This window comes from Coregonus lavaretus (assembly GCF_964263955.1).
Source record: "Coregonus lavaretus genome assembly, chromosome: 19".
Taxonomy (NCBI): domain Eukaryota; kingdom Metazoa; phylum Chordata; class Actinopteri; order Salmoniformes; family Salmonidae; genus Coregonus; species Coregonus lavaretus.
Window position 1 is genome coordinate 11,119,537 of NC_140006.1, and position 27,973 is coordinate 11,147,509.

Below are 27,973 nucleotides of genomic sequence, written 5' to 3' on the forward strand. Positions count from 1 at the left end.
GAGGACATGTCTGACTGTTTATCCTTGCCTGTTTCACACACATGGCCACTGGTGTTGTGCAGTTAGGTCTATTGCCATGGGGTTGTCTTTGGTGTATTTGCTTGGCCCATTAGTCAAAGACTTGAGCTTGTGGATGTATCAATCCCAAAAGGGAGACAAAGCTACTCTGGGGGACTAACTAAACTTAGCTATTTTAGGCTCATGATGAATCGACCCTCAGAATTTCTCCTGATCTATTTTTTTTTTTTTTGGGGGGGGGGGGGGGGGGGGGGTTACAGACAGATTTGCTCAAACTAAAGGGTCTGAGGATAATGGTTTCTCTTTGGTTTCTGATGGAAAAAACAAAATGGAGTAAAGGGTGAGATTCCGCACAAAAAGAGAACACCTTCAGACCAACGGTCATAGACACCTGATTCAACTCATCAACTATTCATCAAGACCAGGAGTTGAATCAGCTGTGTTAGTGCTGGGCTGGAACAAAAGCCTGCACACCAGGGTCGGAGACCACTGCTTAAGATCCAATCACCCTTCATCCTCTCCCACCCCCTTCCCTTCTCTCTCATTCCTTGGAGAAGGTGGTAGCAGAGGAGGTACCCGGTTGCGCCGTGGATGAACTGGCGTTGTTGTTGTTCCCATGAGCGTGCATGTGACCGTGCCCGTGCACGTTCCCATGCACATCCCTATGCTCGTTCCCCTCAGTGCCTCCGGTGGACCCCCAGCGGTCGTGGCAGCGTCGCCGTGCATTCATGAAAAAGTTGGAGACGGTGGAGAGCTCCAGGCCCAGCTGCTGGCTGATGGTGATCTGCATCTCCTTGGAGGGCCGGCGGTTCTCCCTGAAGATGGCCGCCAGCGTGCGGCGCTGCAGGTCGGTGAACACCAGCCGCTGTTTCTTGGGAACCAGGTTTCTTTCACGACCCTGGTCCTGCTCCTTCCGCTTACAGGCTAGAGAGGGGGAAGATGGGGAGATGAGAGGTAGAGAAGAAAGGGGGAGAAGAGAGGGAGAGTTTAGTTTCCTCCTGTTTTCCCTGCTCTTTCCAAATGTATTTCCCCCAATATTGTTGAATTTGACCCTGATTTTACTGGTAATATTTCAAACAGGAGCCTACTACACAATATAATCAATATTGAAGGAGGGATGCAGGCAGGGTAAAGAAAGGGGTGGATGGATAGATAGATAAAGTAAAGTGAGATGAAGGCTGGATAGATGGATGGATGAAAATACATAGATTGTCAGGTGGAATGATGGAGAGATAGAGGGGTGATGGATACAATTAAGGACTGATACAGTGAAGGGACAGGGTGTTTGGGTGATGGAGAGGTAAGAGTGATCGAGTGGGAGGATAGCGGTGCAGGGGTCAGCTGTTTGTTCACCTGCCCCCGCTCGCAATTGCTAATAACCTATCCGCAACTGCCCAACTATATGTGATAATGTGAAAATCTGAGGCCCGCAACTGACCCTATCCCGCAAATATAGAAAAGTCACTGAAGGCTACAGTCAGAGACAGCAGAACGTTTTGTTGACAGGGAGTGCAGGATTTTTTGTTGTTGCCTAATTTAGATATGTTTCTGCTTATAATTTACACATTTCTATAGGCTATTTCGAAAGCTTGGGACTATAAGGTTCTTTCTGGATTTTTGTCAAAATGTAGTTATTGATAAAGCCTTGTTCTGTTCAAGGGTCTCTACCTATATAGTAGTCTAAATACCCCAATTCCTGTTGATAAGTTAAAAAGAATACAAGATAACAATTGTTGACAACATTCAAACCAATGAGGGTTCGGAATTCTAAAGCCAATTATCTCAGAATCATATTTTTGCAGATATAAACTTATAGTCCCAAGCTCTCCATTTGTTAGTCAACTGTCTATAATTAGATACATGCAGCATCTCTTCTGTCATTATATGTTGTCCTAGAAGACTAAATAAACCCTTGCTCAACAGAATAATGTAATAGATAGATAGAATGAATACTTCAATCTAGTTGACATCGGTAAAGTTCTCTATGTCATCTCCACTTCTTTCGCGGCGCAAAGACCTTTAGGCACCAGGGAGAAAATGCAATAACAAAAAAAAACGATGGGAACGAAATAAAAAGCTGTGAAAAAGACCCAACATTTCAGATCATATTTTAGTTAGGCTTGGATGCATATTTTATCTGGTTGAAATACTATCAGCTTTTATAATGCTGATAAAGATAGAGCCTCTACAGATGGTCCCTAACTGTGCATTTGCATTCTCTCAAGATGCTGAAATAAAGAAATAATATTTATCCATTCCTGGTCCTGTGTCAAAATGTACATTTGGTGTATAATTTTACTGCAAGAAATGCTTAATTCTGCAAGAGTTAATATTAAGGCTATGTGATAGATTTCAGTTTTCATTTAACCCATCTGAACAGTAGGCTACAGTTCCCTTGACGTGCCATAGGCCTATTTGAAGTCCCCATCTTATGTGACTGTTGAATTTGTAAAGCTCCTCATAATCATTACACATAACATAGCCAGCACCGCTATCATCCTCTTTTACCACTTCAACACATCTTTCCCAAACATAATTTTTCTGTTTCTCTTTATTTTTTATTCTCATTTCGCAGCTTTACTCTTATTGAATTAAACTCCAACAATGTCCTTTTTGCCTCAGTGAATAGACATTAACCTTTTCTGCCCGTTACCAAAAGCATTTGGCAATTGGTGTGTAGGCTATTTGGCACGCATACAGTTTGGCCCTAAAGTTTACAGGCTTACGCACTAATGCCAGATAGCCTAAAATAATGAAACAAAAAGTCAATGCAGCCTATAGATATAAATTGGACAAGAATTATACATTTATGGATTTTATTATGTATTGTTTTCTCTTTATTCAACACGCCTAAGTATTATGAGTCAACCTGCGCATCACTATGGGAGGACAAACAGATGTAAATAAACTGGGGATGGGTGGAGGGGTGTAGAGTTAATTACCCAATGTAGACATGATGTAATTTTGAGAGAGACGTGAGTGGGATGTGAAGGGGGTAAGGCAACTGATTTTTCAGCTCCACTGAACTAACTCATATTCACTTTAAATGTGTGTGTGTGTGTGTGTGTGTGTGTGTGTGTGTGTGTTTTTGTTTTGTTTTATTATCCTTGTGAGGAACAGAAGTCCTCACAAGGATATTCAAACAATTCACAGGTCCCCACAAGGAAAAAGGCTATTTTAAGGCTTAGGGGTTGGGTATACAGTGAGGGAAAAAAGTATTTGATCCCCTGCTGATTTTGTACGTTTTCCCACTGACAAAGACATGATCAGTCTATAATTTTAATGGTAGGTTTATTTGAACAGTGAGAGACAGAATAACAACAAAAAAATCCAGAAAAACGCATGTCAAAAAGGTTATAAATTGATTTGCATTTTAATGAGGGAAATAAGTATTTGACCCCTCTGCAAAACATGACTTAGTACTTGGTGGCAAAACCTTTGTTGGCAATCACAGAGATCAGACGTTTCTTGTAGTTGGCCACCAGGTTTGCACACATCTCAGGAGGGATTTTGTTCCACTCCTCTTTGCAGATCTTCTCCAAGTCATTAAGGTTTCGAGGCTGACGTTTGGCAACTCGAACCTTCAGCTCCCTCCACAGATTTTCTATGGGACTAAGGTCTGGAGACTGGCTAGGCCACTCCAGGACCTTAATGTGCTTCTTCTTGAGCCACTCCTTTGTTGCCTTGGCCGTGTGTTTTGGGTCATTGTCATGCTGGAATACCCATCCACGACCCATTTTCAATGCCCTGGCTGAGGGAAGGAGGTTCTCACCCAAGATTTGACGGTACAAGGCCCCGTCCATTGTCCCTTTGATGCGGTGAAGTTGTCCTGTCCCCTTAGCAGAAAAACACCCCCAAAGCATAATGTTTCCACCTCCATGTTTGACGGTGGGGATGGTGTTCTTGGGGTCATAGGCAGCATTCCTCCTCCTGCAAACACGGCGAGTTGAGTTGATGCCAAAGAGCTCGATTTTGGTCTCATCTGACCACAACACTTTCACCCAGTTCTCCTCTGAATCATTCAGATGTTCATTGGCAAACTTCAGACAGGCCTGTATATGTCCTTTCTTGAGCAGGGGGACCTTGCGGGCGCTGCAGGATTTCAGTCCTTCACGGCGTAGTGTGTTACCAATTGTTTTCTTGGTGACTATGGTCCCAGCTGCCTTAAAATCATTGACAAGATCCTCCCGTGTAGTTCTGGGCTGATTCCTCACCGTTCTCATGATCATTGCAACTCCAGGAGGTGAGATCTTGCATGGAGCCCCAGGCCGAGGGAGATTTACAGTTATTTTGTGTTTCTTCCATTTGCGAATAATTGCACCAAGCTGCTTGGCGATGGTCTTGTAGCCCATTCCAGCCTTGTGTAGGTCTACAGTCTTGTCCCTGACATCCTTGGAGAGCTCTTTGGTCTTGGCCATGGTGGAGAGTTTGTAAGCTGATTGATTGATTGCTTCTGTGGACAGGTGTCTTTTATACAGGTAACAAACTGAGATTAGGAGCACTCCCTTTAAGAGTGTGCTCCTAATCTCAGCTCATTACCTGTATAAAAGACACCTGGGAGCCAGAAATCTTTCTGATTGAGAGGGGGTCAAATACTTATTTCCCTCATTAAAATGAAAATCAATTTATAACATTTTTTACATGCGTTTTTCTGGATTTTTTTGTTGTTATTCTGTCTCTCACTGTTCAAATAAACCTACCATTAAAATTTTAGACTGTTCATTTCTTTGTCAGTTGGCAAACGTACAAAATCAGCAGGGGATCAAATACTTTTTTCCCTCACTGTAGGGTTATAATTTGGGTTTAGGTTTAGGGGTTAGGTTTATGGTTAGGGTTAGGAGTTAGGGTTAGGGGTTTGGGGTCAAGGTTAGGGTTAGATTAAGGGTTACGTTTAGGGGTTAGGGAAAATAGGATTTTGAATTGGAATCAACGGTTTGGTCCACACAAGGACGTGTGTGTGCTGAAACAATGGCATAAATTGCAGATTAAGAAAGAAGACTAATCTCAAGACTTGTAATTTAATAATCACGAATCAGAGCAGTCTATATAGCTTTTTCTTTTAGCATTATCATTAAGGTATGCAGGTAAAGTAATGGGTGTAGCATCAGACTTTCTTTGGGACTTAACCTACAAAGGTTGGTTGGGGGTGAAAGCTGCATCTCATTTATAATATATTTTTTTGTTTATTTCTATTGGTAATCATTGTAGTTTCGCCTACACCACGATATGTTAGAACTGGACCATACTGTTTGCCTTTGCAGTGGTCGACCTTGTGTATCTTTGCGCTGCGTTTGTAGCTATTGGAGTGGTGAAGTAGAGAGTATTTTCTTGCTTTGTCGGGTGCAATACTAGGCCTAGGGTTTCTGAGCCGTTCTGTGCTGCTGGCCAAAAGCTGCAATTATCGATTTTCCGCGGTTTTCTCCTGAACACGTGGTCCAGTAATCAGGGCTCCCTTCCCCACCCGATTGATCCGTATTGATCTGTGAGCCCGCGGTATGTGTGTGTGTGTGTGTGTGTATATGTGTGCATGCGCGCGCATGTGCATCCGTGTGGATGCTTGTGCACGCGCGCGTCCACTCACGGCGGGGGAGAGAACATGAGCGAGCATGTGACAGACAGCCAGAGAATAAATTGGGAGGAAAAGCAGTGGTGGACAGACTGTCAGACCATCTACAATGCATTAGTAAAATACAATACTGTAAAATAGAATACAAGATTACAATAAAAGTGGACGGTGTATGATTGCCATTCCCATGAGCGTAACACCCTCCTTCAAGGCCATGGATGAGGCATGCAATGATTTAAATCCAGACCTATGACAGGCTTGGATTCGCCCTGCCAAAAGGTTTTTCTCCAGGTGCATGAACAATGAGGACATTTACTGCGATTATTTCGATGAGAACCTATAGCCAAATGCTCAAGACAGGCTTGATGCAAACTAGTGCCTGCTAAACATTATGTTTGTTTCATTTATTTCATTTGATTACATTGTGAAAGATGTATTCAATGATCACACCTTTGATCATACATGTGATAGAAATTATAGAAAGGTGTTGTTCAGTTAATTTTAACAGTACTCTAGCGTTCTACATTCAAAGGGCAATTTTGAAACATGTATCTTACATTTTTTTGCTATTGGATTAACTGATTGATATCATTACGTTGTGTTTTGGTGATTAAACCAATGTCCTCATTATATTTCACAGTAAACTTATATTTTGGATCAATAACCAGGTTTCCATCCAACTTTTTAATGCGAGTAAAGTACATGTCGGTTAAAACCTTTAATGACAGGCCTGATGGAAAGAGAAAATGTGTCGCTAAACTTTCCAAATGTCGACTAAACAAAATAAGCTAGAGAAGGTATGATATTTTTGTGTCGGTAAAATTCATTATGCAGAAATGTTGGTGGAAACGCTTTTATGGCCAAATAGGCTATTGATATAATAACCATCATATCGAAATACATTTTGAGTCAGTCACACGATGACATGTTGTGTGGTCCTCCCACTACAATTCGTAGGGAAAACATGCAGTTTATGCAGTCATGATGATCTTCACAGGGTGGTGAAAGTGCAAGGTGATGAGCTTGATGCTCCTTTCGAATAAATATCAAGGGTCTTATTCTGGTCATAAATGTCAAGGGTCATCACGCACAGCCTTTTATCCCCAACAAGTCAATTTGATGGAAACATTTCTGGTGGGAAAATGCGCATATTGTTTTTATGCGGATTTTAGAATATTCGCATGAAAATCTGTCGCCATTTGGACGGAAACCTAGGTAATGGTTGTGTAGTGAAAGATGTATACAAACAAAATGAATGCACAATGAATGGTTTTGAATGTAAGATTGGCTGCATTACAAATGTTTCCAGTTCGGAGTTTTGAAAATTCACTACATTCTTGTGAAAATAATTTAGTACCAAAGCTATGGAAAAATACAAAGGAATGCTTTTCCTCCTCTCACAATGTGTGTGTGTGTGTGTGTGTGCGTACGTGCATGAGGGTGTGTGCCCGTGCGTGTGTGTGTGACTGAGAGTAATGTTCTCTGCAATGTTGAGGTGCTGTATGAAAATGATGGATGACTGAACGGCAAGTTTAGACAACAGCAGTAAACAAATTTGACTGTGTGGAGGTGATCAGTGTGTGTGTGTGTGTGTGTGTGTGTGTGTGTGTGTGTGCTGAAAGAGTGGCATAAATTGCAGATCACAAAAGATGACAAATCTCAACACTTTTAATTTAATAATCACGAATCAGAGCAATAAAGAAAAGTATAGCTTTTCCTTTTAACAAAATCATTGAGGTATACAGGTAAAGTCACAAGTGTGGCATCAGCCTACAACGGTTGGTCGGCAGTGAAAGCTGCATGTCAGTGTGTGTGTGTGTGTATGTGTGTGTGTGTGTGTGTGAATGATTTGACTGATTTGGTAGTGCGGTTGATGTGTGTGTATAGCCCTATACTGTCAACAACATCTCACGGTTTTACCAATTTTACTTCAGATTCTGACGTTTGTCCAAGTTTGTCCAATATGTCAAATTCTGAAGTTTTTCCAAATGTCACATTTCAACGGTTAAGTTTGTGATAGGGTTAGGGTTACAACAGAAACAACTGGTTAAGTTTAGGCATTAATTCCGAATGGTTAAGGTAAGGGTTATGGTTTGGGATAGGGTAATACTTTTATAAAAATATATATAAATGAGTGCCTTGCACTTGAAATGAACATCCGACCTTCGGGGCCCGGAGCTCGTGGCCTATGTGATGGTAATAGCGCTCAACATTGTCCCTAGAGGCAAGGTTTTAAGTCATCTCCCGACGTCCTGGGTATCTGGACGGAAGTCAATTGCCTTGGATCTTGAGTAACCTGGCTGATACTGTAGGCTATGTTTGTGGGGGAGCAATGTGTGTGTGTGTGGTCTGTGTTGTTGTCTCTGAAAGCAAAGCATGTCAACCCTCATACATCACCATTACTCCAAAGTTCTTGCAATACATTTTCCGACATTTATTTTCCCATTCAATCTCAAATACAGTGCATTCGGAAAGTATTCAGACCCCTTGATTTTTTCCACATTTTGTTAAGTTACAGCCTTATTCAAAAATGGATTAAATTGTTTTTCCCCCTCATCAATCTACACACAATACCCCATAATGACAAAGCAAAAACTGTTTTTTTGAAATGTTTGCAAATGTACATAAAAAAAAAGAGAAATATCACATTTATAAACAGTCCCAGTCCAAAGTTTGAACACACCTACTCATTCAAGGGTTTTTCTTTATTTTTACTATTTTCTACATTGTGTAACAATAGTGAAGACATCAAAATGATAAAATAACACATATGGAATCATGTAGTAACCAAAAAAGTGTTAAACAAATCAAAATATATTTGAGATTTGAGATTCTTCAAATAGCCACCCTTTGCCTTCATGACAGCTTTGCACACTCTTGGCATTCTCTCAACCAGCTTCACCTGGAATGCTCTTCCAACAGTCTTGAAGGAGTTCCCACATATGCTGAGCACTTGTTGGCTGCTTTTCCTTCACTCTGCTGTCCAACTCATCCCAAACCATCTCAATTAGGTTGAGGTCGGGGGATTGTGGAGGCCAGGTCATCTGATGCAGCACTCCATCACTCCCCTTCTTGGAAAAATAGCCCTTACACAGCCTGGAGGTGTGTTGGGTCATTGTCCTGTTGAAAAACAAATGATAGTCCCACTAAGCCCAAACCAGATGGGATGGCTGCAGAATACTTTGTTAGCCATGCTGGTTAAGTGTGCCTTGAATTCTAAATAAATCACAGACAGTGTCACCAGCAAAACACCCACACACCATAACACCTCCCCCTCCATGCTTTACGGTGGGAAATACACATGCGGAGATCATCCGTTCACCCACACAGCGTCTCACAAAGCCACAGCGGTTGGAACCAAAAATCTCACATTTTGACTCCAGACCAAAGGACACATTTCCACCGGTCTAATGTCCATTGCTTGTGTTTCTTGGCCCAAGCAGGTCTCTTCTTATTATTGGTGTCCTTTAGTAGTGGTTTCTTTGCAGCAATTCGACCATGAAGGCCTGATTCACACAGTCCCCTCTGAACAGTTGATGTTGAGATGTGTCTGTGACTTGAACTCTGTGAAGCATTTATTTAGGCTGCAATTTCTGAGGTTGATAACTCTAATGAACGTATCCTCTGCAGCAGAGGTAACTCTGGGTCTTCCATTCCTGTGGCAGTCCTCATGAGAGCCAGTTTCATCATAGTGCTTGATGGTTTTCAAAGTTCTTGAAATGTTCCGTATTGACTGACCTTCATGTCTTAAAGTAATGATGGACTGTTGTTTCTCTTTGCTTATTTGAGCTGTTCTTGCCATAATATACTTGGTCTTTTACTAAATAGGGCTATCTTCTGTATACACCCCCTACCTTGTCACAACACAACTAACTGGCTCAAAAGCGTTAAGAAATAAATAAATCCCACAAATGAACTTTTAAGAAGGCACACCTGTTAATTGAAATGCATTCCAGGTGACTACCTCATGAAGCTGGTTGAGAGAATGCCAAAAGTGTGCATAGCTGTCATCAAGGCAAAGGGAGGCTATTTGAAGAATCTCAAATATAAAATATATTTTGAGTTGTTTAACACTTTTTTGGTTACTACATGATTCCATATGTGTTATTTCATAGTTTTGATGCCTTCACTATTATTCTACAATGTAAAAAATAGAAAAAATAAAGAAAAACCCTTGAATGAGTAGGTGTCTCCAAACTTTTGATGGGTAGTGTAAGTATTCAGACCATTTACTCAGTACTTTGTTGAAGCACCTTTGGCAGCAATTACAGCCTTGAGTCTTCTTGGGTATGACGCTACAAGCTTGGCACACCTGTATTTGGGGAGTTTCTGCCATTCTTCTCTGCAGATCCTCTCAAGCTCTGTCAGGTTGGATGGGGAGCGTCGCTGCACAGCTATTTTCAGGTCTCTCCAGAGATGTTTGATCGGGTTCAAGTCCGAGGTCTGACTGGGGCCACTCAAGGACATTCAGAGACTTGTCCCGAAGCTACTCCTGCGTTGTCTTGGCTGTGTGCTTAGGGTTGTTGTCCTGTTGGAAGGTGAACCTTCACCCCAGTCTGAGGTCCTGAGCACTCTGGAGCAAGTTTTCATCAATGATCTCTCTGTACTTTGCTCCATTCATCTTTCCCTTGATCCTGACTAGTCTCCCAGTCCCTGCAGCTGAAAAACATCCCCACAGCATGATGCTGCCACCTCCATGCTTCACCCTAGTGATGGTGCCAGGTTTCCTCCAAACGTGACGATTGGCATTCAGGCCAAAGTGTTCAATCTTGGTTTCATCAGACCAGAGAATCTTGTTTCTCATGGTCTGAGAGTCCTTTAGCTGCCTTTTGGCAAACTCCAAGTGGCCTGTCATATGCCTTTTACTGAGGAGTTGCTTCCGTCTGGCCACTCTACCACAAAGGCCTGATTGGTGGAGTGCTGCATAGATGGTTGTCCTTCTGGAAGGTTCTCCCATCTACACAGAGGAACTCTGGAGCTCTGTCAGAGTGACCATCAGGTTCTTGGTCACCTCCATGACCAAGGCCCTTCTCCCCTGATTGCTCAGTTTGGCCGGGCGGCCAGCTCTAGGAAGAGTCTTGGTGGTTCCAAACTTCTTCCATTTAAGAATGATGGAGGCCACTGTGTTCTTGAGGACCTTCAATGCTGCAGACATTTTTTGGTACCCTTCCCCAGATCTGTGCCTCGACACAATCCTGTCTCAGAGCTCTATGGACAATTCCTTTGACCTTATGGCTTGGTTTTTGCTCTGACATGCATTGTCAACTGTGGGACCTTACATAGACAGGTGTGTGCCTTTACAAATCATGTCCAATCAATTGAATTTACCACAGGTGGACTCCATTCAAGTTGTAGAAACAGCTCAAGGATGATCAATGGATACAGGATGCACCTGAGCTCAATTCCAAGTCTCATAGCAAAGGGTCTGAATACTTCTATAAATAAAGTATTTCTGTTTTTTATTTGTAATACATTTGTAAAAATTTCTAAAATCCTGTTTTCACTTTGTCATTATGGGGTATTGTGTGTAGATTGATGAGAGAAAAAAATAATTTCATCCATTTTAGAATAAGGCTGTAACGCAACAAAATGTGGAAAAAGTCAAGGGGTCTGAATACTTTCAGAATATACTGTATGATATCTCTCAGGTTTGTTTGTTCTCCACAGCCATATAGGTTAGTAATTACTCAACTAATTGTGCCCCTCCATGTCTTCAGTTTGGCATTAACAACTACGGACGGACACACACACACACGTCACACTTCACACTTTAACTCTATAGTGTTCCCCTTTCCTTCCTATTTTGGGCCAAAAGCAAAGCAGCAGCAATCCATCCACTCCAGTCTGCTTCATCTGTTAGCTCCCCTTGTTGTTCTCAATTGTTTTAATTTGTCCTCAGATTGATAGCCCCCATTTTGATTGATCCACGCTTCAAAACCATTTCATGGAACGTTTATTCAATTCGTTCAGGCTCGGCCATGCCAAGCTCTCCCCGGGCTTTCTAAGTGACGTTCCAACCCAACTCAATACTGACTAATGTAATGACTGAATACTAGTGCTAATATACTGATACTTCAATACATAATGCATGTTTTCAAACAAGTGCTGCTACCAGCGATTTTACAATGCCAACACCACTCTCCTCTTCGTTTCTCTCCCATTAGCTCAACCAATAGCATCGCAAACACTTGGGAGGCAGACCCCACGGTGCAGTGTAGGCCTACATTGGAAATCTTCTGTAGAATAAGTTAACACATACTTATAATGGTCAATATAATATATTGTGTTTGAATGACATATTATGTTAATATGATATATTAATATATTATGTTAATATTATTAAAACGAAGGAAGGACTGGGAAGATTATATATTATTATATTGGCCCTACAGATGCAGGCTATATTATCCACAGTCTCTTACATCTCTCAGATTAGGCCTAATTCTAATCAAACCAAATTAATCATGCACCATTCAAACCACAATCTGTAACTTTCAATTCCGGTCAAACGTGCTTCCTCTGCTTTTCGTTTTGGTATGACTGCCACTGGGTAATTAGAATCTGTTCTAACCAACCCCAAAACTAAACTACAGGGTTGTTTGGGCAGTTACCAGAGCTTACATTTTACAGTTATATATCCATAAAGACCCACACTGAAGACCCACTCTTCCCTTCCAATGCAGTGTAATTCCTTTGTGAAAGGTTAAATAGCAAAAGAAAGAAAGTTTGGCCTCCCTTTACTCATCATAATCATCCGCTCCCACCTTTACATGTACACGTGATGTCACACACTTAAAGGGTAGGTAGCATAAACGTAACCACATGTAGCATATGGGTTTGCATTAGTATACGCATCAAAATTCCCAATGCAAAGTTATACCTCACTTTTCTATTTTTGGAGTTATTACATAAAACTGATCAGAATTCCGAAAAATGCAGAGGTCATGTCGGAAAAAGTTTTTCCGGGGTGTGATGTAATATGGAGGACCCGGCAAGCCAGCATATTCCCTATAATGTTAACTCCAGCAGAAATAGCTTCAAATGTATAACTTCAAATTAAACCAAATCGTTTGCACTCATGACTACTGGTTTCAATTTAATTTTCAGCCAATTTACAAGCAAATACTTTATGAATGTATTATTGTCACAAATCAACTTGCAAGGTTGCGAGCCAACTAGCCTGCTAACGTTAGCCCTACTAGCCTGCTAACGTTAGCCCTACCAGCCTGCTAAAGTTACATTAGCACTGAATGAGTCAGCCAGCTGCTATCAACACCTAGCTCACAGCTACATTAAAGTAAACCAAAGTTTTGGAAATACATAACGCCTTCCAACCAGTTATCAAAGATTGTTAGCTATATGCATTTATCTTAGCCAGCAAGCTAGCCAGCCAGCTAATGTTAGCTATTTAGCCAACTAGCTATTAGCCTAGCCAGCCTAGCTAACCACCATGGTTATGGTCGGCAAGCTAGAGTCCAACTACTGGAGGCCAGCTAGAATACAACTAACACAACACAACTAAAACATTACCGCAGATTAAAAGCAAAGAGCGAGCGGAGACTTACAGACTGATGGGTGGGGCCCATCCAATGGTAAAACTTTTAAAAGAGTGCAGGCTGAGTTAGCTACCAAAGCAAGGGGGAGGTGGGTGCTTCACTGGGACGAAATCTAAAAATAGATAGCACTAAGCCAAGGTGGGAAAAGTTACAAAACTCCCACAGCCTACTTCACAGAGAACATGGCAAAAAGTTGACTAAACAAAAAAGGAGAACAGACGAGGTACTACACAATTAGATCAAGCGGATATGATGTTCTCTTTTGTTTTGAGCCCACGGCAAGTAAGCACTAGAGCCTGCCGTGCTAATGGGTTCCCACTAGAATAGCGGAATAGCATGAGGTGTGGCTAACATTAGCCAGCTTGAGCTAGCTTCCAGGCTAGCATACGAACTCGGTAGCACAGAATAGATCCTCCGTATGTAGTTGAAAAATAGTGCATTGTGGGTAGTTTAGAAGTTATACAGAAATGAGTTAATAAATATGTAATAACCCAAAATCATAAGTATGTTTGCACTTATAGGTAACCAGATCATGACTACAACTAAGTTACTAAATCTTTGACCACACTGTGTTGTTAAATTGGTGAGTTAAAACTCAAGCTTCTTACCTTTAAAGATGAGAAGGGTAGCAGGTAGTTGGTCGAATTGTACTTCCTTACTGTGAGCTATGCCACTTGAGAGTGTGCAGGACATGACAGAGATGTGAGAGGTAGCTGGGGCCTAGTTATCCAGGGCTCAGTGTGTAAGGAGATAGTAACATAGGGATTACGGCATTGAGAGATGGTTACCTTATAGGGATTTCCCTTGGGTTTAGGATCATATGAGGGACACAATTTAGGCTGCAGGAGGCTCAAGGGCAGACTTACATAAAAAACTTGCAAATATCGGTGTGTTTGTGAAATAAAAACCCTCCATGTTCCGAGCACAGTTTTGGTGAGAGTACAGTGCATTTGGAAAGTATTCAGACCCCTTGACTTTTTCCACATTTTGTTACTTTACAGCCTTATTTTAAAATAGATTAAATTATGTTTTTTCCTCATCAATCTACACACAATACCCCATAATGACAAAGCGAAAACAGGTTTTTAGACATTTCTGCAAATGTATAAAAATAAAAATAAACTGAAATACCTTATTTACAGAAGTATTCAGACCCTTTGCTATGAGACTCAAAATTGAGCTCAGGTGCATCCTGTTTCCATTGATCATCCTTGAGATGTTTCTACAACTTGATTGGAGTCCACCTGTGGTAAATTCTATTGATTGGACATGATTTGGAAAGGCACACGCCTGTCTATATAAGGTCCCACAGTTGACAGTGCATGTCAGAGCAAAAACCAAGCCATGAGGTCGAAGGAATTGTCAGTAGAGCTCAGAGACAGGATTGTGTCAAGGCACAGATCTGGGGAAGGGTACTAAAATACGTCTGCAGCATTGAAGGTCCCCAAGAACACAGTGGCCTCCATCATTCTTAAATGGAAGAAGTTTGGAACCACCAAGACTCTTCCTAGAGCTGGCTGCCCGTCCAAACTGAGCAATCGCAGAAGGGCCTTGGTCACAGAGGTGACCAAGAACCCGATGGTCACTCTGACAGAGCTCCAGAGTTCCTCTGTGGAGATGGGAGAACCTTCCAGAAGGACAACCATCTCTGCAGCACTCCACCAATCAGGCCTTTATGGTAGAGTGGCCAGACGGAAGCCACTCTTCAGTAAAAGACACATGACAGGCCACTTGGAGTTTACCAAAAGGCACCTAAAGGACTCAGACCATGAGAAACAAGATTCTCTGGTCTGATGAAACCAAGATTGAACTCTTTGGCCTGAATGCCAAGCATCACGTCTGGAGGAAACCAGGCACCGCTCATAACCTGGCCAATACCATCCCTACGGTGAAGCATGGTGGTGGCAGCATCATGCTATGGGGATGTTTTTCAGCGGCAGGGACTGAGAGACTAGTCAGGATCGAGGGAAAGATGAACGGAGCAAAGTACAGAGAGATCCTTGATGAAAACCTGCTCCAGAGCGCTCAGGACCTCAGACTGGGATGAAGGTTCACCTTCCAAGAGGACAACAACCCTAAGCACACAGCCAAGACAACGCAGGAGTGGCTTCGGGAGAAGTCTCTGAATGTCCTTGAGTGGCCCAGCCAGAGCCCGGACTTGAACCCGATCGAACATCTCTGGAGAGACCTGAAAATAGTTGTGCAGCGACGCTCCCCATCCAACCTGACAGAGCTTGAGAAGATCTGCAGAGAGGAATGGGAGAAACTCCCCAAATACAGGTGTGCCAAGCTTGTAGTGTCATAACCAAGAACACTCAAGGCTGTAATCGCTGTCAAAGGTGCTTCAACAACGTACTGAGTAGAGGGTCTGAATACTTATGTAAATGTACTATTAACGTTTTTTTTTAATATACATTTGCAAAGATTTCTACAAACCTGTTTTTGCTTTGTCATTATGCGGTATTGTGTGTTGATTGATAAGGGGGGGAAACAATTTAATCAATTTTAGAATAAGGCTGTAACATAACAAAATGTGGAAAAAGTGAAGGGGTCTGAATACTTTCCGAATGTACTGTAACTAGATTAGGTTAGGTTTATACAATAGCAAAAGCTTATTTGCGTAATAGGCCTGAAAGAAGATGCAAAAAGGCATGTGCAAACTGCAAAAATGTTGACCGAAACGTCGGTGAGCAGGTGATTATGTATAAACAGGTCCACGCATATTTATTATTTTAGGCGGGATTGTTGAAATTTGTATTTGATGAAAATGACTGTTTGTCTTCTTTTTGAAGGATGCCTTATATTTCAGCCAGGTCACCCGTGATACAAGTCAGTATTCGACGTCCATCCATGTGTGAGGATGTCGGGAAATGATGTAGAAACCGGCCACTAGGGGCAACAGTGAGCGCTGTTACCTTCAAGTAGGTTTCGGTTTTGCCAAGGCGTTGTGGGCGGGGATGGCGGTTGGGCATAAGCATCTGCCTCTGGTGTCAAAGGTTGCATGTTAGAATCCAGCAATAGAAAGTTGTTTTTGAGGGGAAAAAATGTCATGCCTATCCCAAACCTTAACCCTTACCTTAACCATTTGCAGTTAATGCCTAACCTTAAGATTTAGGAGTTAATGCCTAAACTTAACCCTAACCTTAAAAATGTGGAGTTAATGCCTAAACTTAACCTTAAACACCTCGAAATTTGACGTTTGCAACAACGTCGAAATTTGACATTTGAGAGACATGGATGAACATCTAATTCTGACTTGAGACTGTGAGAGCTAGTTGTATATTTTGCGCTTTCTGCTTCAAAGAGCAACTGCCCCTAAAAAACAACTTCTCCTTTAGAGAACAGCCTATGTGGTATCAATATGAGTCAGAAACATTTATTCTACTGTCAAAATTGACTACAAAGTGTAAATAGGATCATTTTGGTCATAAAGTCAGTCTCGTCCAAAACTGAATTTGTGAGACTTGTGGTCGTGACTGCAAAATATTTGTGAGACTTGTAGTCGTGACTGCAAAATATTTGTGAGACTTGTGGTCGTAAATAACGGTTGGGTTTGTTTCAATCCTGCCCACATGCCCACAGCTGGCAGAACACAAGTAATAATTTATTCAGAGTGCAGCAGCACGCGACCCGATCGTAAAGCCTGTGGTAAATTTGGGTTGACATTGGGTATCCCAATTGAGCTAGTTAGGGACCATCGGTAAGTTACACAATGGGGGCAATATGTTAAAATTCCAATAGCTCCAAATTTCAATGACATAAAAACCTCAAAACAACTAGACATTTTATAAATGCATATACAAATATTGAAAGCATTTAATGAGAAAACTAACAGGTGTGCAACATGAAAATATTATCTAATTCATAGTGCCTTCAGAAACTATTCATACTCTTCACTTATTCCACATTTTGTTGTGTTACAGATTGAATTCAACATTTATTAAATATATTTTTTCTCACCCATCTACACACAATACCCCATAATGACATTTTTGCAAATGTATTGCAAATGAAATACAGAAATAGCTAATTTACATAAGTATTCACACTTTTGAGTCAAAACTTTGTAGAAGCTCTTAGCTTTCCACACCTGGTTTGTGCAACATTTCCCCCATATTATTTTCTAAATTCTTCAAGCTCTGTCAAAATGGATGTTGATCATTGCAAGACAAACATTTTCAGGTCTTGCCAAAGATTTTCAGTCAAAACTGTAACTCGGCCACTCAGGAACATTCACTGTCTTCTTGGTAAGCAACTCCAGTGTAGATTTAGCATTGGGTTTTAGGTCATTGTCCTGCTGAAAGGTGGATTAATCTCACAATGTCTGGTGGAAAGCAGACTGAACCAGGTTTTCCTCTAGGATTTTGCCTGTGCTTAGCTCCATTCCATTTCTTTTTTATCCTGAAAAACTCCCCAGTTCTTAACGATTACAAGCATACCCATAATGTGATGCAGCCACCCCCATGCTTGAAAATATGGAGTGGTACTCAGTAATGTGTTGCATTGGATTTGCCCCAAACATAACACTTTGTATTCAGGAATAAAAGTTAATTGCTTTGACAATTTGTTTGCTGTATTACTGTAGTGCCTTGTTGCAAACAGGATGTATGTGGGGGGTACAGAGATTATGTAGTCATTCAAAAATCATGTTAAGCACTATTATTGCACACAGAGTGAGTCCATGCAACTTATTATGTGACGTGTTAACCATATTTTTACTCCTGAACTTATAACACAACAAAATGTGGAAAAAGTCAAGGGGTGTGAATACTTTCTGAAGGCACTGTACATTGTGTAATTTATTGAAGGGCCCTTACTAGCACTGGAGATAGGCTATCCAAAAGTCAGACCAACTTTGCCACTGTTCTTTTTAATTTAAGCCATTTTATAAAATTCTCACTACAAAAAGAATGCTCAGTATATGGGGCATTAAACAGTCAGACCGGTGCAGACTCTGCCATGTGGAAACAGAATCCATAGACCATCTCTTTTGGTACTGTCCATCTGGGGCTTGTTTTTGGAGTCAGGTCCAGGAATGGTTGTTATGTCATAATACCAGGGTGCGGTTGAACCTGCAAACTTTATTGTTGGGGGATTTGAAGGACCACAGTCAGTCAATAGGAAATATCATTGTGGTCTTCGGTAACATTTTTATTTTTGGGGCAATTTCAGCAGACATGTTGCAGATGGGGAGGTTCAAGTCCCTAGTGAGATACCATGGTAGAATGGAGGGATGTATTGCAAGAGGAAATGGTAGAATTACTATTTACTGGGAAAGATGGGGTGATCTGTGGCTGTCTGAAGGTTGGAATGAATGAGTGTTGGAATAAATACATACACACATGCATAGTATACATGTTTGAGATCCTCCAATCAGGGGTGAGGGTGGGGATGGGTTTAGTTCTGTATGTTTAGTGTTTTGGTTTCACGCTGTGACTGGTGTGTGTGCTGGTCCTGGTGGTTATGGGTGCACTCGCTTCCCTGCCCACCTGGGAGTCGGGCAGGACTTGGTCCTTCCGGGGTCAGGGGCTTCGCCCTGCAGGCTTCTCGGGGCGGGTGGAAGCAAGCGCACCCACCGACTAGAGCACCCACTCATGGGAGCGGCCATTTGTATTGTCTTTGTATTGTATTGTTGTTGTTTTAATAAATACAATTAAAAATATTTACATATATTTGTCAATGTCGCAAACCAGCTGGAGAAATAGATAAATAATTTGGCTAACTCTTCCCACCTGCGAACACACACACAAGACACCCACATCAAACCACACCCTGAAACTGAATTCAGTCATGGCCACTAGCATTTCATAATGAACCAAATCTAAAACAAGGCCAAATCAGGAAGTTCAGTCGCCCTTTACAGTGTGTGTGTGTGTGTGTGTGTGTGTGTTAGTGTGTGTGTGTGTGTGTGTGTGTGTTAGTGTGTGTGTGTGTGTGTGTGTGTGTGTGTGTGTGTGTGTGTGTGTGTGTGTGTGTGTGTGTGTGTGTGTGTGTGTGTGTGTGTGTGTGTGTGTTCATAACTGACCGCACCGTGCTGCTATAGTGGTGTGCCCCTGAGCCTGGGCGTGCCTGGGACCGAGGCTGGGGCGGAATGACGTGATCGCGTTTTGCGTGCGGTGAGATGAGCCCTCTCCCTTACCGGCCGGACTACTGCAGGCGAGAAACAGTTTATGTCAATCAATCACTGTCGGTCACACCTCTGGGATCTACGCTCATTGGTTGTCTTGATTAGAGCCCATGTACCCCAAGTCAACCGTTGGATTCCCACAAAGACATGCCACAGCAACCGTACAGCCGTCACAAAATGTAACATTAAAAGCTGCTGTAATCAATAGAAAATTGTTTGATTTCGATTAATAATTTCGTTCATTTTTATGAAATACTGTGCTTTATAATGAAGCCTATAAGCCAAGCATTACTGCAGTTGAGTAATTTTGTCCTTGCTACACCAACATGCGTTCACATTAGTTGCAGCTGTTTTTGCAAACTGTAATAATGCATGTTTGAAAACATAATTCACAATACTGTGAACCTAAATATTCTCCACATTTTGAGAGCCTACTTCCTGTAGCCATTTGGTATAGGAATAGTATTCGCTGCTTATAAATGAAAAGAGACACTTCTGCTGTTTATTCGATATGGAAAAAAAATGTATGCACTCTGGATAAGAGCGTCTGCTAAATGACTAAAATGTAAAATGTAATGACAATACGGTTTCTGAATAGTTTGGTGTGCTATTTATTTGTTTGTTGTGTAATTTAAAAGCTATCCTATTGTGCACACGAGATTTGTTCAAAGCAGTTTATTCGTATGGTGTTTATATGGTGTTTATAAGCTACGGGTTTGAAAAGGATATGCCTATATATATAGCCTATGTCACGGGCTCTTAACGCAAAATTAATTTGGCTATAGGGTTCAAATAAGGGGCTTTAGAGCTCCGAACATTATTTCGTTTTTCCTCCAAATTATGGAAAGCATTTAAATAATAATAACTTGAAGCAAAAAAAAGTATACATTTCATAAATAAATAAAACTAGGGAAATAGGTGATGCGTATGTATTCATACAATTGTTCATGAAAAGAGGGGAAAGTAACTGATGTGAGTATGCGGATTCGTGTCTTTACAAATACATTCAGAAATGGTATGGATTGATCATATCATGCACGATTGAAGTATTTACACAATTAGTTGCTCCATTTATTTTTGTAAATTTTAGTCGAATAATTTAATATTTTAATCCTGCATAAGTAGCGACATTATTATTATTATTTCATAAGGGAAATCAAATAAAACCGGTATATTATGCGAAATAAATGTTGCTGTTGCCGTTCTACTTTGTTTTCGTCTTCCATTGCATTGAATTGAGGTTGTGTAAATTAAGTGTTATGATTGTACATTCTAAACCTGAGAATAGGTGTCAATTCTACTGAAGATATTAACACACACACAAACACACATTCACACACACACACACACACACACAAGTAGCCTAGTGATTGCAATGCAGGGTTTACAAAACTGAAATGGGGAATTTGGGGAATATGGACTGGCTAAATCAGCTTGCCATTTTTTTTTAAGCGGTACAATGTTGCCACCGAACGTTATATTCCAGTGAGAATGCAAATACGAATGCTGTTGTCATTTGTGCCAATTCTGTTCAGAAGCACAAACAATGGCCTCACCAACCATCAGAACTTTTTCCCAAAACGATGGACAACGCCTCATTTATCAAAGGTGCGCGCGCACAAGAACGACTCTAAACCTTGCGTGCGCCAGTTTCCCATAAAGGTTGTCATTTATAACATGTGAACTTGACACAAGAGTGTGAGTTTCTCCACACAAAACTCAGGCCATGTGTATGCATGCACAACTTCTAGTGGTCGATCAAATGTATTGCAAGTAAATATTGTTCTTTTGAGGGATATTGAGGTGATTGATGCACGGGAATTATAATAATTGGCAGGCTAATAAAAACATTAAAACGTAGGCCTAATGATAATACAGGTGCATTTGCCATTGGTGAGGCGATCACATAGCAGCATTGTAGCCTAATGTGTTTATTTTACATTTAGGCCTACATTTTCCCTCCTTTTCTGATTTATTCCCGCTACACAAAATTAGGCTACCATTTATCCATAGCTCATTTAAAAGCCAAACATGCTCTAAAGTAAATAGACAGGTAGCCTATTTCAAATATTTGGTATTCGTAGGCAACAGTATTGCTGTGCGATAGGAGCGCGACATCATAGACTATTTAAATTCAGAGTATATATATATACCATGGCAGGTTAAACAAAATATTGAACAACAATTCATATTTTCCTTAGAAGTTTGTTGTATGCTCGGCCAGTGTTTGGCACTTGCTAAAGGCAGAATGCATTTTTTGTTTGAAAAAGGTGCAACTCAATATTAGGAAGGTGTTCCTAATGTTTGGTATACTCAGTGTATAGTATGGCTCGGATTTATGTAACGTGGGACAGTTTGATTAATCCCCATAATTTGTTGCGCACCATACGCAAATCCTAGAATCTCCATGTATGCCAGAATTTAGTGAGAAATTTACCCACGGTTGATAAATGAGGCCCCAGTCGACCGAACTGTTCAGAACCACGAACAGCGCCTCATAGGCACACAGAACACGCTTCAGAACCACGGACAGCACCTTATAAGCATACCGAATACTCTTCAGAACCCGGGACAGCGCCTCACTTGCCGAGAGAACTATGTACAGAAGAACCCTGGACAGCGCCTCCCCAGCCGAACCCTCACAGCTGAGCGTGTCAGCCAACCTCCATCAGAACATTATTGACCTAATCTACTCATGTCTACTTTACTTCTCAACCTCTTCATATTCTGTGTTTGCCCACGTTTTTTTCTGCAGAGATCTGATCCTACCCAGTCTTTCACAACATTTTATTAGGCTACATAATTTAACAGACAGATTTTTTTTTTTATCGAAAATTCTAAAATTAATTCCTCCATTAAACCCCAAATGTGAGTATGAGGCTTGTATATGTCATGTAAATATTGACCTATTGGCCTTTATATAGGCTACATGCATTGTTTTAGCCTACTGCATGGTATGCTGCATAGATGTAGTGTGGTATGCTCTGTTGTCCAGTGCATGCAGGGTGTTACTAAACATGTGGTGTTTGTTCTGTAGTAGCAGGGAAGACCATTGATGGGAGAGCCTGTGATGCAGAGGGGGGGGGGGGGGGGGGGATGACAAGGATGGGGGAGGACGGATCTGTTTGGTTGGTTGCTGCTGGTGCAGTGCCAGAGATGGAGAGAGAGAGAGAGAGAGAGAGAGAGAAGAGAAGAGAAGAGAGAGAGAGAGAGAGAGAGAGACAGAGAGAGAGACAGAGAGAGATACAGAGAGAGAGGGGAGAGAGGAGAGGAAATTGATTCTGATTCAGAGCTAGTCAGATAAGCCTGAACAATGTATAGTGCAGACACACTCTATAACCCAATCACACACGTACACACTACACACAAGCACACACACACACACACACACACACACACACACACACACACACACACACACACACACACACACACACACACACACACACACACACAGTGAAATGTGCTTGCATGCCTCCATAAAGATGCATTACATACCCCATAAACCATAACAACCTTTAAAAATCTAATGACATCACAACCTTGGATTGCATTGAGGTCGATTTGCTGACATAAGCAGAAACATATCATTACTGTGACTGACTACATACACTAGAATCCCCCTGTTAAAAATCACTGCCTTTGTCTTGCGAGGGCTATTTCTATGTGGATCTGCCTTCTTGGCCAGGTCTCCTTTCTACAAGGACCTTCAGGTTTCAATAAAAGCTCAATTAGAAAGTGTTAGGATATTAGTATGCAGTCGGTGTTAACCACACATTTACACAGTGCATTCTTAAGTAACCCAGTTATTTTAGTGTCTGAGATGTGATGTTGTTCTTTTCCTATAGGTGTAAAAACAGCATGTTGTACACACTTCTGTTTCTAGCTACCACACGTATGTTGGGTTGTGGTTGACGCTGTGTGTTGTTAACCACACATTTGACTTTGCTTACCCAGAAGCGAATCTGTTACAAGGTCTACACCACTCTCCTCCTTCCTCTCTCTTCTCTTCCTCCTTTTCTTCCCACTCTCCTCCATCTCCCTCTCCCTCACGCTTATCAATTATTAAGTCTCTATCGATCCTTTCTCTACCCTACCTCTATCTGCCTGTTGACACAAAGCCCATACTCACCAACCCTCAATCAACCCCAGCTCTCCCAGCTGGCAGTGTTATGGTATGGGCGCCCCCCACAACACAGAGACATGCATAGTGTTATTCCGAAAACTTATCTCTATCAATCCATTCTGTAGATCACATTTCTAATAATAACAACAACAAAATTCTGAGCATTGAACCCCAATTAATATAACCAACCAACATCTGACGTATGATGAGGTTGTTTGCTCTATCCCAGTTCTACCTCCACTATCATGAAACAGACACCTGGGCCCAGCTTCTGAATTAATAGCACACCTGTTCCCAGCTGTCCATTCAGAACCACAGCAGTCTGAATCGACAGGACCAAGGATAGCTGCCTAACTGGCTCTACATACCTAAAAAAGACACTGCCTTTGTCTTGCGAAGGCTATACCTATGTAGATCTGCCTTCTTGGCCAGGTGTCCTTTTAGCTCAATTATATGAGTTGGGACTAGGCTGGAGCAAAAGCATGCCCACCCTGTAGCTCTTTAGGATCATGGTTTGTGACCACTAACTGACACAGTCGCAGAGAAAGAATGAACCACAAAGGCAACTGCGGTACACCATTAGTCGAATCCTAACTTAATATCATTGGGCAACAGTCAAATTTTCATGCACAGACAAAATACTGCTAGATGGATTTGCAGCTATTCCTACTCGCAATTATTTTGTCATTTTTATCAGATGGTTTTCCTTCTATCCTCCAGCTTTATCCCTCAACTATTTGTCCTGCATTGTGTGGGTTTCCAATCCACTGAAGCAGCCAGTCCAGTGCTAGTGGCAATGGCAGTCATACTGGATTATAGGTTACATTTTTGTGTTTTGTGATGTACTGCAGAGAAGGAGGGAGAGACAAAATGGGAGAGAGAGAGAGAGAGAGAGAGAGACAAAGAGGGAGAGGGAGAGAGAGGAAAGCCAGAGAGGAAAAAATAGCGAGAGTGGGGGTTGGGAATGGGAAGCAGCTTTATTGATCTCCTATGTGCAAAGCCAGGCAAACAGGGAAAGGACAGAGCTACACTATTAATGGCACTCCACACTAGCACGGCTGCTGGCTACAGCTATCGGTCTTGCTTTTTCACTATTTATTAGATATGCTTCCTATAAGGAAAAGGTTGCACCAGTATCCGGCCTATGGCTGTACAAGTTTAAACAGCTCTAACACTGTATGGCCTGCAGATTGTGATCATAACACCATGTATACAGTGTGACAGTGCAGAGAAATCCGTTATTGACTGTAACACCTGGGAAAATCATGTGCTACAAGAACACGATCTGGTGGTGCCAACACCATCTCCGACAACCTGCTAGAAGCTCCAACACCTAACCAAAGTCTGTACTTATGGACCCCTGAGCTAGCCTGCTGATCCAGTCTGTTTGAGCTTTAAATCCTTTTTGTGTTGGTTCAATGCCTTTACAAATCTGTATGGTATGAAAGCTAAAATAATTGGGACCAGCCTATTCTTGAACACATACACAAAATAATTGGGACCAGCCTATTCTTGAACACATACACAAAATAATTGGGACCAGCCTATTCTTGAGCACATACACAAAGGAAACTTGGTTGTGACTTGTGATTTGGTGAGATCAGCATTTCAACTCAACAAATGCTTGCTGACACATACACACACACACACAAAGGCTTACACACACACTTATCATGAGTCAGTAACTCACCAGCCATTCAGATGTACCTGAATTAATTGAAAACTGTGGTCTGGGAGGGACACTAAAGTCAACCCCTCTGGCCACTATTGACAAGGGAATTTACACACGCCTACACATTGGTCAGAGTGATTTTTCGTTTGACAGATTAGAACAGTGAAAAGCCACGCACATAAGGTGATCACATAGCCTATACGTTTTGTGTGATTTAGTTGTTTCAAGTGCCTGTTTTTGAGTAAATTGGAGAAGACATTCGAAAATGTTAAATCATAGGCCATGAACGGAAATTCTATGTAATTTCTTAAATAGAATGTCTGGAATATTCTGCAATTATATAGGGTGAGAACGATAGGGGACACCTGTATGTAAGAAACCGTTTTAGGCATATTTATTCGTTGGTGTGGACCGAACATAAAGGTTTTGCCTCAGAACATCCCCTCCTGTTTTACACTAAAAATATACATATTCTCAGAAATACGATAACCATTTGGAAAAACAACTCTCCCTATAAATGTCTCTTGTTTTTAAATTATTGATTGGACAATGATTAAAATGTAGAACATAAATGTGATAAATGAATCAAACCAATTAACTGCAGCGATAAAATCGAATAAAAATATAATGGACGCGTTTGTGGCCTTTATTTCGATGGTTTAGGGCTGGCTGGAGGGCCTGTAGGCCTACTAATATTGCCAAAAGCAAGAAATGTCCTTTGCACGAAAATACTTTGTATTTCATTTGAGTAGTAGATGTGTTGTTATTCCCAAGGGATAGCCCCCACAGCATTTTAAATATGGCATGAACCAAAACCTGCGTCATCGAAGCAGAGGGAAGCCAGTGGTAGACGGACAACCCCAAATGTAGTCTAATTTTAGACCTTTAAGGGCCTAAATGAAAAGCCGGCGCGGCCATGTGGTTGGCTGTCTTTCAGGTCGGATTCGAATATTGATTCGGGTGCCATATTTTAAAGGGTAGAGTGGGAACTCGTGTATTGATCAGAAGCCAGAGGTCACGCGCCCCTGACGCGCTCTCCTCCGGCGCCACTAGTTTATATGCCTCTATGTTCAAGCTGGCGGGGCACACGGGACCCATGAGAGAGAGTGACTGTGTAAGTAACATGTTTGGAACATATGGGATTCACTAGAGAGACCCACGATTGACAGGGCGACATGTTTTAGACACACACACACACACCCGGCCTGGCGCGATAGAGAGCACACATTCCCCCTATCTCGAGGACCTTATGGACATAATACACCCACAGCCTTATATTACCCTTATATGACGATGCCCAGGTCCTCTCAGTGATTATATTTGGCTAAATGGGTACAAAACTCCTCTTAACATTAGGCTGAGGTGGAAGAGAGTGCATGCAGCTAGTTTCTCTTGCAAAGTGTCACACCAACATATGGTGACATGGATATCATGCAATCACTTTCACTGTACCGCAGATATCTCTCTAAAACTGTGATTTAAAAAGAGAGAAAGATTCGCTCTGAGGTTCTCCTGACAAACCGTTTAGGCTACTTGGTCTCGTGAGTCGCTTTGCTCGCAACCGTTTTACACTGACCGCTGTCCATGGTGCTGAATCGTTTGGCAGTTGAGGTTTGGTCTGATAAAGTTCGTTTGTACTGTGATTATTTAAAACAAGTGCTTTGTATAGCATATAAAATGTATTATATAAGCCTATACAGCTAGCTACACGTCAATTGGTTAGGATTGACTGTTCAATACGCAGCCCACACGACATGGGCGGTGAGACCAGATGCATCTTACCCGCCAACCGAAGGGCAGACATCCGCTGAAACTCGGGCTCCTGGAGCCACTTCCACATCCTCCTGAACGTCTCCCTGCCGGACTTGAGTTTACTCCATGGCTTGGGGTTCCGCAGAAGATCCGAGAGGGTTCCTTGGGACCGACATAGGATCCTCTGTGCGAAAATCGCCTGGGGGATGGAGTAGCGCTTCAGCTCTGTCGTTATCCGCTGAGCCACCTCCTTAGTGTTGATCTCCTCCGCCTGCCCGCCCGACCCTCCTCCCTGGCCAGCCACAGCGCCGTGCCTCTCCCGCTCGGCCAGCATCGCTTCCCCATTGGCCTGGGAGTGGAGGTGGCTGTGCGGATGGTGCATCCCGTTGAGGTTGGAGATCATGCCGTGCCCATGGCCACCTAAACTCCTGGCAAGGTGCTCCTCGCTCCGAGACAGCATCGCGGCGTGGGACTCAAAGCCTGTCATGGGGGACAGCATCTTGGAATCGTTGGAGAGGTGAGCACTTGGACCGTAGGTTGAGAGGGTCTGCTGGGAGTTGTGCAAAGAGCCGAGGCCGTTGGACAGCGGGGAGAGAGACCCATGGCCCATGCCGGACATATCTTTGGGGTAGTGGCAGTATAGGTTGCCCATAGACGCCAGCCCCCGGTGGTCATCCCTCATCAACGTGAAGCTCCCGCTGACGTTCCCCGCGGAGAGTCGCTGTTGGGCGGCTGCGTGGTGGTGGGAGTGTGGGTGGTGGAACTTGTCGGAGACGGTGGATATGGGAGGTAGGTGCTGGAGAGGTGTCAGGGTGGTGTATGTGTTGCTCAGGCTCATCCCGGACTCGCACATGCTCATGGCCGGGTGGAGGTGGCCGGAGAGCGCCGAGGGGTCTGTCCGGTAGTCCCCGGTACCATCCAGGATCGAGGCCATGCTGGACACCATCGCCGACCGGCCGTGCGCGTGAGAAACTAGGTTCCGGTGTGAAGGGGCGGAGGACTGCCGAGCGTGTGAGGAGCTCATCAGGTCCCCCGCCTGTGAGTGGGAGACGCCGTGAAGGTTGCCAAGGTTTTCCATTGTGCGTTCCATCGCTGAAATAATATATCTTTCCCGATCCCACCTCCCTCCCCTCCCTCTCTCTCCCTCCTTTCACTC

At 42.4% G+C, this 27,973-nt stretch overlaps 1 protein-coding gene across 1 annotated transcript; it reads right to left on the bottom strand.

Moving 5' to 3' along the window:
* Positions 1–559: 559 nt before the first annotated feature.
* Positions 560–27,907, bottom strand: LOC311146940 (hepatocyte nuclear factor 6-like; the record flags this gene model as incomplete). Its single annotated transcript, XM_084183555.1, has 2 exons — positions 560–942; positions 26,848–27,907. The coding sequence occupies 2 exons, from the start codon at positions 27,905–27,907 to the stop codon at positions 560–562; spliced, it is 1,443 nt and encodes a 480-aa protein (XP_084039681.1).
* Positions 27,908–27,973: the final 66 nt, after the last annotated feature.